General features: G+C 41.8%; 1 protein-coding gene across 1 annotated transcript in view; it reads left to right on the top strand.

The window, feature by feature from the left end:
- The window catches only part of gstcd (glutathione S-transferase, C-terminal domain containing), a 170,735-nt gene extending 156,478 nt beyond the window's left edge, over window positions 1-14,257 (top strand). The window contains exons 10-11 of the mRNA XM_062995301.1: window positions 4,107-4,176; window positions 12,911-14,257. Coding sequence (XP_062851371.1) covers window positions 4,107-4,176; window positions 12,911-13,059 — 219 coding nt within the window. The 3' untranslated portion in view covers window positions 13,060-14,257. The remainder of the gene's footprint in view (window positions 1-4,106; window positions 4,177-12,910) is intronic.
- The last annotated feature ends 4,235 nt before the right edge of the window (window positions 14,258-18,492 follow it).

The following is an 18,492-nucleotide window of genomic DNA, read 5'->3' as shown; positions in this document are numbered from 1 at the left end:
CAAGTTTAATATTGAACACAGTCATGGACAATTTAGTGTCTCCAATTCACCTCACTTGCACGTCTTTGGACTGTGGGAGGAAACCGGAGGAAAACCACACAGACACAGGGACACAGACCTGGATCGCCTCACCTGGGGATCGAACCCAGGACCTTGTTGCTGTGAGGCGACAGTGCTACAGTGCTAGTTATTGGTAGCCAATTTGAAACCGTTATGTTGGAAGCAGGACAGAAAATGCTGATCAGTGAGTAAAAACAGCAAATCCTGGTTGTTGACCAGAGAAAACCAGCATGATGGCTTCAAAACACACAACATGATGTTAAAATCCTAATAGGATAAAAATGTGACAACAACGACTCTGTACTGTTACACATCTAAAGTCGTGTTTGCTGGAAGAATCTAAATCACTTGGTCTCCTCGGTGCCAAAACGTCTTTTAAGTGTGGTAAAAAGAAGAATGTGCAACGTTACAAAGTGGTAAATACTTTACCGTCCCAACTTTTTTTGGAATGTGTTGCAGACCTGAAATGCAGGAATGGATGTTTATTAATAAATGAAATGGGGCCGCTCAGGTGGCGCAGCGGTAAAGACACACGCTGCAACCAGAGCTGGGATCTCGAATACATCGCATCGAATCGAATCTCAGCTCTGCCGGCCGGCTAAGGCTGAGCGGCCACATGAACAACGATTGGCCTGTTGTTCAGATATGGGCGGGACTAAGCCGGATGGGGTCTCTCTCCCATGACTGGTGCAATTACGACCTCTGCTGGCTGATTGATGGCACCTGCACAGAGATGAGAAAAGAGTGCTGTCAGGGTGTGTCTCTCCGTACACAACGCTGAGCTGCACTGCACTCGTCAAAGTGTAGGTGATAAGATGCATACGGCATGCTGCCCACGTGTCGGAGGGGGCGTGGGTTAGCTTCGTTCTCCTCAATCAGAGCGGGGATTGGCATTGGTGGAGAGGAAGCATGATGCAATGGGGCAATTGGACGCCCTAAAAAGGAAGAAAAAAGGGGAGAAAATGCATAAACAAAAATAAATAAAGAAATGAAATGAAATGAAGTTGAGCAGATAAAACATAAAATATCTCAGGTTCATCCTGTCTGACATCAAATAAAAGTCACAGTAAATGTAAGAAACTCTGTAAGAAACCGTCCCAGCTTTTTCTGATTTGGGTTTTGCAGTACATGTTAAATATGAACTGTTTGCTTTTATAATTAAAATAATTTTCATTTCTTTAGGGCCGTAAACAAACAAAGTGGTATTGATTTTTATTATCGGCGTAGTTTCCTGGGGGAAAATTGTCTACCTCGTGAAAATGTGTTTTGCACAAATGAACATGCAAAACCTCCCTGGATCGTCGTGCGGCGCGGTCTGAAAACAAAACGTCCTGCATTGATTTTGCGCTGAACGCAATTAAAGTTAATTCGGTCGTTCGACTGGGCAATTACGCCCCCTTTCAAAGAATTTCCATCAACCTGCGCGAACCGAATCAGTTCTCAGAACGACGTTCGTCATGTCGGCTTCGACTGCGGAACATGGAGAGCGCTGCAGGCCCTTTCATCACATCAAACCCAAAAGCTCTTATTCCTCACTAACTGAAATTAGAATTGCATTTGGCTGCAGTGCATCAATAAAAACGTTTGTTTTATATTATTCTGTTCACTTTCAATTTATTACAGCAGCGATAATGTTGTGACAAAGCCATAGTGGTGCAGCATGATGCCAACGGTATGTAGTATTATTATACACTGATCAGTCATAACATTAAAACCACCTCCTTGTTTCTACACACACTGTCCATTTTATCAGCTCCACTTACCATATAGAAGCACTTTGTAGTTCTACAATTACTGACTGTAGTTTATCTGTTTCTCTACATACTTTTTAACCTGCTTTCACCCTGTTCTTCAATGGTCAGGACCACCACAGAGCAGGTATTATTTAAGTGGTGGATCATTCTCACTGACACTGACATGGTGGTGGTGTGTTAGTGTGTGTTGTGCTGGTATGAGTGGATCAGACACAGCAGCGCTGCTGGAGTTTTTAAATACCGTGTCCACTCTATTAGACACTCCTACCTAGTTGGTCCACCTTGTAGATGTAAAGTCAGAAATGATCGCTCATCTATTGCTGCTGTTTGAGTCGGTCATCTTTTAGACCTCCATCAGTGGTCACAGGACGCTGCCCACGGGGCGCTGTTAGCTGGATATTTTTGGTTGGTTTACTATTCTCAGTCCAGCAGTGACAGTGAGGTGTGTCTGATCCACTCATACCAGCACCTGCTTCTCTTTGGACTTGTGAGAGAAAACCAGAGCACCCAGTGGAAGCCCACAGGGAGAACATACAAACATGATGTCCTGAATCAAACCCAGTCCCTTCTTGCTGTAGTGCAAGACTTCGATTCTTTAAAATCTGGCTTTCTACTTCTTGTTCCATTCACAAGTCAGCGGATGCTGAGGAACATAGTGCGCAGAGGTCGCCAACTTTCTGCAGAGTCGATCACTACAGACCTCCAAACTTCATGTGGCCTTCAGATTAGCTCAAGAACAGAGTGTAGAGCTTCATGGAATGGGTTTCCATGGCCGAGCAGCTTCATCCAAGCCTTACATCTACAAGTGCAATGCAAAGCGTCGGATGCAGTGGTGTAAAGCACGCCACAACTGGACTCTAGAGCAGTGGAGACGTGTTCTCTGGAGTGACGAATCACGCTTCTCCATCTGTGCACAAAGCACAAGCTCCATAAAGACGTGGATGAGCGAGTTTGGTGTGGAAGAACTTGACTGGCCTGAACAGAGTCCTGATCTCAACCTGATAGAACACCTTTGGGATGAATTAGAGCGGAGACTGTGAGCCAGGCCTTCTCGTCCAACATCAGTGTCTGACCTCACAAATGCGCTTCTGGAAGAATGGTCAAAACTTCCCATGAAAACACTCCTAAACCTTGTGGAAAGCCTTCCCAGAAGAGTTGAAGCTGTTATAGCTGCAAAGGGTGGGCCAGCATCATATTAAACCCTATGGATTAAGAATGGGAGTCACTCAAGTTCATATGCGTGAGAAGGCAGACGAGCGAATACTTTTGGTAATATAGTGTATCAGCGCACAAACAACTTTGATCGCTCGCTTCTTGTTGACGTGCATTTTTGGACGTGGTGTCATTAAACCTCTCATCACTTCTCACGTGCGTTTTTGTGACAAATTGTACTTTGGGAGACCGGACCGACACGCCGGTGATTCCTTCTGGTGATAGATGGTGTAGTGTGTGACCCTCTATTGCCGATCAGTCATGTAGTGTGAAAACCACGATGACTTAAAAGACTCCCGATTACAAGAGATCCAGTTGTGTAGTGTGAACTGTACAGAGATCTGACGACTTGGAAAGTCATGTAGTGTGAACTTGGCATGAGGTGATTTCTTGGGATCTGGGATTGATAGTGTTATTTTATATTTTATTATATTTAACTTTATATTTCTTAATTATTAACTCACCAAAAATACTGAAGAAAATCGTGGCTGGAAACACATGACTATTAATATTAATATTGTCACGTCACTTTACTATTTAATAATTTAATTACTATTTAACTTTTACACTAGCAATATACCTCATGCATCATTACAGTTACAAGTTATTCATTTTATGTTAATCACAAGAAAGACTCGGTTCTATTTTTTCTTTTCTGTTTGCTTTTGTTTTATTTTGTACTGTTAATTATTTGTTGTACTATGCTACTGGGGCTTTAATTTCCTTCAGGATCAATAAAGTATCTATCTATCTATCTATCTATCTATCTATCTAGATTCCATGGGATATTTTAGGTGTAGCTGTGTACTTAAATTAAACATGCATAATAGATTTAGGATGTTAAGTTCACTCTTTCCGAGAGCCGTGGTTTTATACATATGCTTCATTAATTGCGACTGCGATAAATTCTTGGTTATAAAATGTACAGAAACTGGTCCCAACACTATGAGGCTGATTTGCCTAATAAAATACATGATAACACATCGATCAGACAGACAGCGTTTTTTTACTACATGCTAAACAGGTTTTTTTTTTCTCCAGAGACCCTCGTTTTCTCATCAGCGTTTCGTTCTCTTTCAGGAGCACATGATCCTGTGTAGATTTGCCGATCAGACAGCCGTACAGCTTCCCGCTGAGCGCCGCTTGATAGGTAAGTCACTCTGATCTCTTTCAGGTCTCGGAGACGGCGTCTCAAACGCTTTTCTCCCTTTAAAGACTCATGATGATGCTTTGACTGGGCGGTTTAACGTAGCTGCCAGGGCAACGATAGCTGTAACATGTAGCACGTCATCGTTTTTCATTACTTTGAAAGGTTTTGTGAGAAAGCAGCATCAAACATGAAAGAGAAATAATCTAGTGGTGAAAAAAATTTAAAACCCCCCCTGTAGTTGTCTCTATTATTGCTCATCATGCTACTCTTGTGGAAAAAGTCTTGTTAAAAACACAATTGTCACTGATGCTACAACCAGTTTAGTGCCACCTTTAGCAGCAGCAACTTCAAAAACAAATTTTTAATAACTTAAATAATACAATAATATTTGATGTTGTTGCGTCAACGTTTTCTGCCACTTTAATGGGCACGGTCGCTATAAATCAGACCCACAGCCAGATTTTTAGGGATGAACCTCTTGTTCCGGATATGCCAGCGTGGCCACTCCAGAGCTTTAATTCTATGTGTTTCAGCCTTTAAAATGGGAACTTGCATTTGTATTTTGAATGACTGAATCTCATTGTGACATCCTATTTATTGAATCTCATTGTGACATCCTAACCCAGAGGTCCCCAACCACCGGGCCGTGGACCGGTACCGGTCTGTGGGTCATTTATTACTGGGCCGCCAGAAAGAACAAATAATTAGAGATCGTTACATCAGTAATGAAAACGCTACTTTTTTACGGGTGTTATTGTCACAAATCACCCCAAGGTGGGAGCTGCGAAAAAAAACCATTTGTGAGTAGTACATTTATTCTATTTTAAATCCCCCTGCCGATCCGTGAAATTATATCTTATATGAAACCGGTCCATGGTGCAAAAAAGTTTGGGGATCGCTGTCCTAACCCTTTTACACCTCACCTCAGATGGGGACAGTGGTAGCCTAGTGGGTAAAGCCTTGGACTATTAATGGAAAGATTGAGGGTTTGAATCTACCAAGTTGTCACTGTTGGGCCCTTGAGCAAGGCCATTAACCCTCTCAGCTCCAGAGGCACTGTACAATGGCTGACCATGCGCTCTGACCCCAGCTTCCAAACAAGTTGAGATATGCGAAGAAATAATTTCATTGTACTGTACACGTGTAGATGTATAAATGACAAATTAAGATGTTTTATTCTATTCTAGAAGGCTGTGGGTTTGAAACACGGCTCTGCCATGCAGCCACTGTTGGGCCCTTGAGCAAGGCCCTTAACCCCTTCGGCTCCATGACTGCCCATGTGCTCTGACTCCAACTTCCAAACAGAGCACATGGTATATGAGGAAAACAAATTTTACTGTACTGTACATGTGTAAACATGGGCTGTTGTAGCCTAGTGGTTAAGGTACTGGATTAGTAATCAAAAGGTTGCTGGTTCAAACCCCACCACTGCCAGGTTGCCACTGTTTAGCTCTTGAGCAAGGCCCTTAACCCTAAGTTGCTTGGAATGTATATTGTAAGTCACTTTAGATAATAGAGCATCTGCTAAATGCTGAAAATGTAAACGTATAAATGACAAGTAAAAGCGTTCCATCTGCGTACCACAGATCTGATATACAGCAGATCCCTCTCATTTACTGAACGAGTGAGCAGAACAGACAGGTCACCGAACATTTTGATCACAGCTATAAACATGAATGCTTCTAACACAATATTAACCATTTAACCTTGGCCTTGGGTGCACTGCACCATGGGATTCTGGGCGTAAGCAGGGGAACATCGCTTGCGTTTCTAAGATGATATTTTATATGTATTTGTTTATACACTTACATAGAAGAGTCAAGTCGTCAACTTTATTTATACAGCGCTTTTTACAATAGACATTGTCTCAAAGCAACTTTACAAAATCCAGGACCAACAGATACAAAAGCCCCTGTTGAGCAAGCCGAGGGTGACAGTGGCAAGGAAAAACTCCCTTAAAATTACAGGAAGAAACCTTGAGAGGAACCAGACTCAGCAGGGCCCGTCCTTCTTGGGTGGCCTGGAGGATACTTTAAATAAGTAGGATTTACACAAATCATACAAACACAGAATTAAATGAACTAAAAGTAATAACTGGCAATAAATAAATAAATAAATAATAATAGAGTTATTATTCAGTTCATGAAGTCTGTAGTGAGTTCTTGACATTCTTGGTGCAAATACTTCAGGCTCGTCACATCTGGCAGGAGCAGCATTGTTGGCACGGCAGTCTCGACTTCAATCCTTAACCTCGGGCGGTTAAACAGGTTTTCATCAGAACCACAGAAACAACAGAAACTGTAGTTAAAAATGTACAATGATAGTTGAAAGAATATCAGTTTTTCAGAGAGTTTTACACTCCGGCAGCCCTGATTATTACAGCATAACCAAAAGGGAGAGCGAGCAGGTAACAAGGTCATGAAGGCTTTCACAGGACATCAGCGTCCACCTCCCCTACCCAAACCTGAGTGATCGGACAGGAGAGGCAGAACGACAGCAACCCAACATCCCTGATCACCACAAGTTTCTATGACCAAGAATCCCCAAACTCTGTGCCTTTGTCTATACTAATCAAAAGCCTGGGAAAATAAATATGTTTTAAATATGAGTTCTGGACCGAGGCAGGAAGATTATTACAAAGTTGTGGAGCTTTGTAAGAAAATGCTCTTCCACCAGCCGTGATCTTTTTAATTCTAGGAACTATAAGTAACCCTGCATCTTGTGAGCGAAGTGGACATGCTGGGTTGTAGTGCTCAATAAGTTCACTCAGATACTGTGGAGCCAGACCATGTAGCGCTTTATAAGTTAGTAAAAGTAGAAGAGAAACATAAATGTATTTCCTCTCAGTATGTTTATCACAACATATTTCTCTGTAAGTATGATTTATGAGTGAAAGGTTCTATAGATGTACCGTGTGTTATTATAATTATAGTTGGCTGTTGTGGCAGGAAGGTGCATGTGGTGCCAAAGCAATTTTTCTTTGTTCGTATTCACTTGTCAGTCTCTGTACCAGGGTTTGTTTTCCAAAAGGGAGCAAAATGTCAAATGACAGGACCGTGTTTTATACAACATCATAAACAGTGACTGGGACTGTAATACATTCTCCGTTATGAAGCTCAATGGAAGTGAAGGAGATTTCAAGTCAGGTGAAGAAGTAAACAAACATGTTACAGGTTTACATCCTGTCTAATGAAGCGTATGATGATGACTGAATTCATCTCTGTCAAAAAACAGCAGGTTTCTAATAAATGAATCGTTTTTCCATCATCATCTCAACCACTATCGTGAACAGGAACAGAGACATTTATTATTAGGACACATCAAAAGCTACCAGGTGTATCAAGTCTGTTTTACTGCCATTTAATCCTGTTCAGTGTCGCACTCCAGACAGGTCACTAGTTCATCATACACTGATCAGCCATAACATTAAAACCACCTCCTTGTTTCTACACTCACTGTCCATTTTATCAGCTCCACTTACCATATAGAAGCACTTTGTAGCTCTACAATTACTGACTGTAGTCCATCTGTTTCTCTACATACTTTTTAGCCTGCTTTCACCCTGTTCTTCAATGGTCAGGACCCCCACAGGACCACCACAGAGCAGGTATTATTTAGGTGGTGGATCATTCTCAGCACTGCAGTGACACTGACATGGTGGTGGTGTGTTAGTGTGTGTTGTGCTGGTATGAGTGGATCAGACACAGCAGCGCTGCTGGAGTTTTTAAATACAGTGTCCACTCACTGTCCACTCTATTAGACACTCCTACCTAGTTGGTCCACCTTGTAGATGTAAAGTCAGAGACGATCGCTCATCTATTGCTGCTGTTTGAGTCGGTCATCTTAGACCTTCATCAGTGGTCACAGGACGCTGCCCACAGGGTGCTGTTGGCTGGATGTTTTAGGTTGGTGGACTATTCTCAGTCCAGCAGTGACTGATCCACTCATACCAGCACAACACACACTAACACAGCACCACCATGTCAGTGTCACTGCAGTGCTGAGAATAATCCACCAACTAAATAATACCTGCTCTGTGGTGGTCCTGACCATTGAAGAACAGGGTAAAAGAAGGTTAAAAAAGCATGCAGAGAAACAGATGGACTACAGTCAGTAATTGTAGAACTACAATTGTAGGACCACAGTAATGGTCCCTCATCCCACTGAAGAGCCCTCAGTCAGATTAGATCCTCCATGTCTGTTTCCTGATCTCGTTCCTTACAGCTGCTTGAGTGAAGCTTCCGCCACCTTCACACCCTCACATTAAACATGTGCTCAGGTGGGCGCTTCACTTTAATTACCCCAGAATTAGCTTTAGCCGCTGTAGCCTCTCTGTTGACGCTTCAGGATTAATAAAGTCCATCTGTCTGTCTGTCTGTCTGTCTGTCTATCTATCTGTCTTTCTGTCTATCTATCTGTCTATCTATCCATCTATCTGTCTGTCTGTCTATCTATCTATCTATCATCTGTCTGTCTTTCTATCTGTCTGTCTGTCTATCTATCTATATACCTTATCTATCTATCTATTGTCTGTCTGTCTTTCTATCTGTCTGTCTGTCTATCTATCTATATACCTTATCTATCTATCTATCTATCGTCTGTCTGTCTTTCTATCTATCAATCTATCATCTATCTATCTATCTATCTATCTATCTATCTATCTATCTATCTATCTATCTATCTATCTATCTATCTATCTATCATCTGTCTGTCTGTCTTTCTATCTATCTGTCTGTCTGTCTGTCTATCTATCATCTGTCTGTCTTTCTATCTATCTATCTATCTATCTATCTATCATCTGTCTGTCTTTCTATCTATCTGTCTGTCTATTTACATTATTTTACATCACCGTCGTCACAACATTAACATTTACATTAATATTTTTTTATTATTAATGATAATTATTAACCACATAAGCCTAGCCTACCCTACCCTACCCAGCCTCCGGGTCCTTTCTGTGTAGAGTTTGCATGTTCTCCCGTTGTCTGTGGGGGTCTGTGAAGGCACAGTTTCCTCACACAGCTCAGTGTGGTGAATTGGAGACACAAAATTGGCCGTGATGACTTGAACTGATGAATCATGGGTAACCTCTAACCTGTCTACTTATTAATGGAACCAAAGTGAAAACATCACCTCAAAATCCTTTAAATAAATAAATGAATAAAGAAATAAAACTGTTCGTTCAGGACTCATTCTAGAACGGAAGGGTGTCTTTCACAAGCAGGTATATTTTATATAATTAATTTTATACACCTGTTATTAATGTGTGACTGAAATAATGAACATAAACTGCACTAAGTGTGATGAGGATTTGGATTTTGAAACATTTTAGCTGTTATATTGGTTTAGCGTGTGTGGAGGGAACACTGTGTACTCAGACGTCAGTTTTTCCACAAAATAACGAACCCTTAGTTAAAAATCTGACAACCGAAATATGAATGTGACCTTTTCTTTGCGTATTTGTTCACGCTGCACCATCTGTTTGGTTTTTCTGCAGCTCTAATTTGCTTAGATTTAAGGTCGTATAAATGATCTCCTGATATTTCACGGAGAGAAGGATCGCTCGTGTGATGTGATTATCAATTTTCCTAATTATAAGCTTCTGAACTGAAAACGAGAACAACGTTCATTCATTTCATTTCAGATTTACAGAATGTTAAACGTGGGTTCAGTTTCTGTTCCAGTTTTTGTGGATGGAACTGAACAGGCAGCTTGGCCCAGCGTCTCTGTTTAATAGGCGTCTGTTATGTGACGCCGGCAGCTGTAAAAATTTCTCGGATCCAAACACATTTATTCACAGAGCTCTGAGAAATAGTTCTCCTGATGCCCCAAACTATAATGATGCTCTTTAAAATATGGAGCGTTTGAAGGGGAAGTAAGAAGAATAAAAACAAAATAATATAAAAGAATATTAACCTCTGGAAGAGACTCTGCATTTTTCTATAATAAAAACAAACCCTAGAACACATTAGATGGAGCAGAAAAATGTATTTGCTGAAGGACGTTCACCATACAGCCAACCCGACCATAAACTCACTGGACGTCCAAATTCAAAACCACAGACGTTTATCTGGACGTTTCTCATTTCTGGGAAGAGTTTACACAAGATCTCAGAGTGGAAATTCCTACTTCATTGTTTCTACACTCACTGTCCATTTTATCAGCTCCACTTACCATATAGAAGCACTTGTAGTTCTACAATTACTGACTGTAGTCCATCTGTTTCTCTGCATGCTTTGTTAGCCTTTTTCATGCTGTTCTTCAATGGTCAGGACCCCCACAGGACCACCACAGAGCAGGTATTATTTAGGTGGTGGATCATTCTCAGCACTGCAGTGACACTGACATGCGCTGCTGTGTCTGTTTCACTCATACCAGCACAACACACACTAACACACCACCACCATGTCAGTGTTACTGCAGTGCTGAGAATCATCCACCACCTAAATAATACCTGCTCTGTGGGGTCCTGACCATTGAAGAACAGGGTAAAAGAAGGTTAAAAAAGCATGCCGAGAAACAGATGGACTACAGTCAGTAATTGTAGAACTACAAAGTGCTTCTATGTGGTAAGTGGAGCTGATAAAATAGACAGTGAGTGTAGAAATAAGGAGGTGGTTTTAATTAGTGTATTATTCTTAAGAATTTTATAATGAAAAGTGTAATTTATTATTTAATCATCTTTAATAAAAGTAAGCTATTCAGATGACTAATGCAGTGTACCTGGTAGATCCTTTTAAAAGCCGTTCTTCTCAGGCTTTTGCTTGCTGGTTCATTGGTTTAGTATTTTATGATGTCTATGACTTGTTTCTGTATCTTTTGTTTCTGCCTGCTCATACATCAGCATTGCAGAGCAGCAAACATTTGATCTTCAGTATCATTAACTGTAATTTTTATTTGTTGTTTTGTCAGACAGAATAACCTGTTGTTGTCCAACAAATGTCAGATGAGCACTGATGTTTCTCACTTATCACTGGTTTAATCTATCTATCTATCTGTCTGTCTGTCTGTCTATCTGTCTATCTATCTGTCTGTCTGTCTGTCTATCTATCTATCTATCTATCTGTCTGTCTATCTATCTATCTGTCTGTCTGTCTGTCTCTATCTACAGTATCTATCTATCTATCTACCTACAGTGTCTGTCTGTCTGTCTATCTATATGTCTGTCTGTCTCTATCTACAGTATCTATCTACCTACAGTATCTGTCTGTCTGTCTGTCTGTCTGTCTATCTATCTATCTGTCTATCTATCTACAGTATCTGTTTGTCTGTCTTTCTATCTATCTGTCTGTCTGCCTGTCTGTCTGCCTGTCTGTCTATCTCTAGCTATCTATCTATTTATCTATCTATCTATATCTCTATGTCTATCTATCTATCTATCCATCTATCTGTCTATCTATCTATCTGTCTGTCTGTCTGTCTCTACCTACAGTATCTATCTATCTATCTATCTATCTATCTACCTACAGTGTCTGTCTATCTGTCTGTCTGTCTGTCTCTATCTACAGTATCTATCTACCTACAGTATCTATCTACCTACAGTATCTGTCTGTCTGTCTGTCTGTCTGTCTGCCTGTCTGCCTGTCTGTCTGCCTGTCTGTCTATCTCTAGCTATCTATCTATTTATCTATCTATCTATATCTGTATGTCTATCTATCTATCTATCCATCTATCTGTCTATCTATCTGTCTGTCTGTCTGTCTCTACCTACAGTATCTATCTATCTATCTACCTACAGTGTCTGTCTATCTGTCTGTCTGTCTGTCTGTCTGTTTCTATCTACAGTATCTATCTACCTACAGTATCTATCTACCTACAGTATCTGTCTGTCTGTCTGTCTATCTATCTGTCTATCTATCTACAGTATCTGTTTGTCTGTCTTTCTATCTATCTGTCTGTCTGTCTATCTCTAGCTATCTATCTATTTATCTGTATCTCTATCTATCTATCTATCTATCTATCTATCTATCTATCTATCTATCTATCTATCTACAGTATCTGTTTGTCTGTCTTTCTATCTACCTATCTATCTATAGTATCTGTCTGTCTGTCTGTCTATCTACAGTATCTGTTTGTCTGTCTTTCTATCTACCTATCTATCTATAGTATCTGTCTGTCTGTCTGTCTGTCTGTCTGTCTATCTACAGTATCTGTTTGTCTGTCTTTCTATCTATCTGTCTGTGTCTGTCTATCTATCTATCTGTCTGTCTGTCTGTCTTTCTATCTGTCTGTCTATCTATCTATCCATCTATCTATTTATCTACAGTATCTGTCTGTCTGTCTGTTTATCTATCTATCTGTCTGTTTATCTGTCTGTCTATCTATCGTCTTTTATCTATCTATCTGTCTGTCTGTCCTTCCATCCATCCATCCATCCATCCATCTATCCATCTATCTAATCTATCTATCTATCTATCTATCTATCTATCTATCTATCTATCTATCTATCTATCTATCTATCTATCTATCTATCTATCTATCTATCCGGGCAGCACAGTGGCTCAGTGGTTAGCACTGTCGCCTCGCAGCAAGAAGGTCCTGTGTTCAATTCCCAGGTGGAGCGGTCTGGGTCCTTTCTGTGTAGAGTTTGCATGTAAGGCCCTTAACCCTCTCTGCTTCAGGGGCACCATACAATGGCTGTACAGTGGCACTGTATATGTATATTACAAATAAAGGCGTTCTGTAAATGTTATTAGACAGCAGTTTATGTGTCCATTCTGTTCTCTGTCTCCAGGGAAACGCTGTATGGGTTTGGTGGACCTGGACCGTAGCTGGGCTGCTGAGACTCACGGTTACTCAGTACAGGTGATGACCATGAAGCCGGAGAGCTGCACTCCCAAGAACAACATGCTGGTCGGGGCTCCTGTAGAGAAAAACACCTGACAAGTTTGACACAGGACCTAGACTAGAGCCTTGAGGAACACCATGTCATTTGAAATATTTTTTTTCTGTTTTTTTTCTCTCATATTTGGAGACTTTATTGTTAAGAGTATTTGACTGTTAAAGACATTTTTAATAAATTTGTATTGTTGTTTAGTGGTGCGGTTGCTGATTTTTTGTTTAATGGAGCAATCTGCTAATGAACCTCCAGCACCACAGAACTATTCAGACGTGTTAAATATTGAGCTTTACACACTTTTGCATATTAGATCTTTTGAATTGTATAATGATGTGATAATATTGTAGATTCCTCCCAAAAACATACCTTTAACATAGTACCTCAACTGGAACCCTGAGGAATACCATATGTAATGTGGGTCACTGAGGACTGTTCTTTTAGACTGTGATCTTGGGTAGATGTGTAGAAGTGTCCAGTTGCATCTTAAATCAGTTGCAGGATGGTTTATCAGTGGGTATAAAAAAAATACCTGCCAGGAAGGAGCTGCACTTGTCCAGTCTGAAGATGACGAGACTTAATAATCACCTGAGGGAAACAGCGTCCATGTTAAAATTAAACATCCTGAATGGCATCTCGAGATATTCTGCTGGCACACCAGCGCAGGGATTCTAACCTCTCTGAGTTCGAATCTCAGCTCTGCTTTCTGATTGGCTGGGCACCCCCTAGTAGACACAACTGGCCACTAGTCTGCTGGGTGGAAAAAGCCCAGACTAAAAAATGGGGGTGGGGTCTTCAATGCTGTATAAGGACACTTATTAGTAACCTGAGGCGTCTGTACAAAAGTGCAGGAACGTGAAGGTCAGTGTGTGACTCTCCATGCACGAGACTGACCTCACAGGTGAATTAGAAGGGGTCGTGGACTGCACACACATCTGAGGAAGCGCGTGTCATGCAAATATACTCTCCTCGGGCGCGATCAGGGTCCCGTGCTGTGGAAAGCTAATTGGCTACAATAAATTGGGAGAAAAAGAGAGAAAATGAATAAATTTTTCATTGTTTGATGCTGCACTGTTACTAAATAGCAGCTACTTTACAAGAGGTGAAAGCAGCACCCTCAAGGGGTAGATACGCCCCCCACTTCAAAAGACCAGGCCTTTAATTTATTGTGGTTTAATTATTGATTGATAGCACAATAAAAATGTGGTGGTTAAAATAATGTAATAAATGTAACATTTATAATCATCAGCAGTGTTTTTTTTTATGTTTGTCCAAAAAGTTTCTTGTGTTTGTTCAAACATTTGAAAACATCCTTGTTTCTACACTCACTGTCCATTTTATCAGCTCCACTTACCATATAGAAGCACTTTGTAGTTCTACAATTACTGACTGTCGTCCATCTGTCTCTCTACATGCTTTGTTAGCCCCCTTTCATGCTGTTCTTCAATGGTCAGGACCCCCACAGGACCACCACAGAGCAGGTATTATTTAGGTGGTGGATCATTCTCAGCACTGCAGTGACACTGACATGGTGGTGGTGTGTTAGTGTGTGTTGTGCTGGTATGAGTGGATCAGACAGCAGCGCTGCTGGAGTTTTTAAGCACCTCACTGTCACTGCTGGACTGAGAATCGTCCACTAACCAAATATATCCAGCCAACAGCGCCCCGTGGGCAGCGTCCTGTGACCACTGATGAAGGTCTAGAAGATGACCGACTCAAACAGCAGCAATAGATGAGCGATCGTCTCTGACTTTACATCTACAAGGTCGACCAACTAGGTAAGAGTGTCTAATAAACAGTGGGCGGTGAGTGGACACAGTATTTAAAAACTCCAGCAGCGCTGCTGGGTCTGATCCACTCATACCAGCACAACACACACTAACACACCACCACCATGTCAGTGTCACTGCAGTGCTGAGAATGATCCACCACCTAAATAATACCTGCTCTGTGGGGGTCCTGACCATTGAAGAACAGCATGAAAGGGGGCTAACAAAGCATGTAGAGAAACAGATGGACTACAGTCAGTAATTGTAGAACTTCAAAGTGCTTCTATATGGTAAGTGGAGCTGATAAAATGGACAGTAAGTGTAGAAACAAGGAGGTGGTTTTAATGTTATGGCTGATAAGTGTAAAAAGCACATTTCTTTGTGACTGCATGCAAAATGTGTCTCTACTGCACAAAGCAACCGTACACTAGACCTGCCGTCCACAAACGATGTGTGATGAATGTAGTAATGCCATGCAGCACATTTTCTCATTCATTATTTTTCATTATGAGCAAAGACAAAAGAAAGCGTCCTGAATGAGCCCGTCTCGTCCCATCCCACTTATTACTGATGTAAAATTATTCATTATAATTCGCCGCTCTTCCTCGAAAGACTGAGTAGCATTGTTTTATTCACCGTCTTCAAAACTACGCCACGGTGCTAAGCCCGGTGGGGATGGATATCGGGAGACGTTATTAACGGCTGGTTCATGGCAGCCGTGCGTATAGAAGAGGATTATTCAGAACTGGTGAGTCGGTAGCGTGTCGAATGCGCTCAACGTCCTGGATTTTTGATGAATACCTAAATGATGTTAAGGTCACCGCGCTTGGCTGGACCGCAGCCTGCAGCCGGACTGTAATGCACTGTGAAATATAAACTCTCACACTTCAATCTGTTTCTCTACTCATTCTTTTGAGGGCTGGCTGTTATTAAACACGTGCTAGCCCATATTCGCTGTTCCCGTTACAGTCCTGGTGTCAGGAAGATAAAGATGGGAAACCGTTCTCCCAGTGTGGGGAAACGGTCAGCGTGCGGCACGTACACACCGACCGAGGGAAGCTCATCTGAATTCTGCGAGCGAAGCCAATCTCTCCCAGGCCTAATAACTGGAGACACTGTGTCACCTTCCGTGGAGTCGGAATCTTTTGCCTGGAGAACCCGCGGCACAGAAAAGCACCGGATGGCATTTAGAGCAGTGGTCCCCAACTGGTCCGTGGGTCATTTATTACTGAGTGGCACAGAAACAATAAATAATTGATTTTTTTGTTTGTTTTATTGACAATCAAACTCTGAAAGATGTTTTATTTTGAAAAATCACTAAATGTGAAGGAATGGATCTGCGACCCATTTGTAAACATCCCTGCTGCATCAAGCACGTCCGTGCTGGAAGATGATCAACTGCTGGAGATCGCAAATGATGGTGGCCTTCTCTCAAACCTGCCAGCATTTTGGATTAAAATCAAGGCAGAATATCCAGAGATCGCTACAAACGCCAGGGAAAACACTGCTTCCATTTCCAACATGTTATCTTTGTTTCGGTTGCCTTCACTGCAGAAAATCCTGCTTCACAAAATTACGTAGACTTCGGGTGTTATTGTCTCCTGTTACCCCTAGGTGGGAGCGTCTCGTTGCAGCTCAGGGTTCCCACTGATTCCCATCATTAGTGAGTAGTAACATTATGCACTTTGTGTTTTTCATGATGCTCGACATATCATTTAATTTTAAATCCTCCCGCCCCAGAGTCATTATATCGACTCATTGGATGTTCAATAATTTTCACGAACTGCTTCATCCTGGTTAGAGCTGCTGTGGGTTTGACAGCATCATGGAAACACTGAGCACAAGGCAGGAAGGTATACACTCTGTACACTTTCACATGGTAACACACACACATTTCCACCAAAGGGCAATACAGAGTAGCCAATCAATCTTCTAGAGTGACGTGACATAGACGAGGATTGAATCTGGTTCCTCAGAACCCATGTGCCCTGCAGAACAAGTCAGGTCAAGTTTATTTATATAGCGCTTTTTACAACAGACATTGTCTCAAAGCAACTTTACAGAATCCAGGACCAACAGATACAAAAACAAAAACCCTGTTGAGCAAGCCGAGGGCGACAGTGGCAAAGAAAAACTCCCTTAAAATTACAGGAAGGAACCTTGAGAGGAACCAGATTCAGCAGGGACCCACAAGTTAAAATGAACTAAAAGTTATAACTAGCAAAAATAATTGGAGTTATTATTCAGTCCAGTCTGTGATAAAGTTTGTAGTGAGTTCTTGACATTCTTGGTGCAAACACGCCAGGTTTCCATCACATCTGGCAGGAGCAGCATTGTTGGCACGGCAGGCTCGACTTAATTCCTTAACCTCGGGTGGGTAAACAGGTTTCCATCAGAACCACCGTGGGGTAAAACAACAGAAAATGTATAGTTAAAAGTGTACAATGTGAATTAAGTAAATTATCGGTTTTACAGAGAGTAGCTTTAGACTCCGGCAGCCCTAATTATTACAGCATAACTAAAAGGAAGAGCGAGCAGGTAACAAAGTCATGAAGGCTTTCACAGGACATCGGCGCCTATCTCCCCCACCGTCGTCAAACCTGAGTGATCAGATAAGAGAGGCAGAATGACAGCAACCCAACATCCCTGATCAGCACAGGTTTCTATGACCAAGAACCCCCAAGCTCTGCGTCTTTGTCTATATTCGGGGTGGACAACTCCGGTCCCAGAGTCAAGGAGCTGGACGCAACCAGAAGCCAACATGCAGCGCCAGCAAATCTGACAAAACATGCGAGCACCAGACCGCCCAGACCCCAGATCTCCAGGACCGGAGCCACACACCCCTGGTCTGAAAAAAAAAAACTAATCAAAGGCCTGAGTAAACAAATATGTTTTCAGTCTAGACATAAACATTGAGACTGTGTCCGAGTCCCGAACAGAGGCAGGGAGATTATTCCAAAGTTGTGGAGCTTTGTAAGAAAATGCTCTTCCTCCAGCCAAAACAGTTTATCTTACATTTGCGGCATTTAGCAGACGCTTTTATTCAAAGCGACTTACAAGGGCCTTGCTCAGGGGTCCAGCAGTGCCAACTTGGCAGTGGTGGACCCAGCAACCTTCTAATTACTAGTCCAGTACCTTATCCACCACATTGCTATACTGTGGTGGCACAGTGGCTCGGTGGGTAGCACTGTCACCTCATAGCAAGAAGGTCCTGGGTTTGATTCCCAGGTGGGGTGGTCCGGGTCCTTTCTGTGTGGAGTTTGCATGTTCTCCCCGTGTCTGTGTGGGTTTCCTCCCACAGTCCAAAAACATTTAGTCAGGTTAATTTGAGATACTAAATTATCCTTTGTGTGTTTGCCCTGTGATGGACTGGTGACTTGGTCCGGGGTGTTTCATACCTTTTGCCCAGTAAATTGGATTTTGACCCTGAACTGGATAAAGTGGTGGTAAAACAGGCAATAAATGAATGAATGAATGAATGAATGAATGAATGAATGAATGACTGCTATACTGTCATAGCTTCACATCTAACTTGAGATTGGAACCTGACCTCAGGTATTTGTGCTTGGGCACTGATGTGTGGCAATGAGGACTTGTCCCAGTTCTCGGTGTTCACTCCAGTTTATACTCTGTACAGGCTGAATCAGAAGTTGGGACAGTATGGACAATGCAAATAATAAAAAAACACAGTTCCTTACATTTACTTTGACT

The sequence above is a fragment of the Trichomycterus rosablanca genome, chromosome 5 (genome assembly GCF_030014385.1).
Source record: "Trichomycterus rosablanca isolate fTriRos1 chromosome 5, fTriRos1.hap1, whole genome shotgun sequence".
Taxonomy (NCBI): domain Eukaryota; kingdom Metazoa; phylum Chordata; class Actinopteri; order Siluriformes; family Trichomycteridae; genus Trichomycterus; species Trichomycterus rosablanca.
Note: the sequence above shows the minus strand (reverse complement) of the source record. Positions and strands in the feature narration are given on the sequence as shown.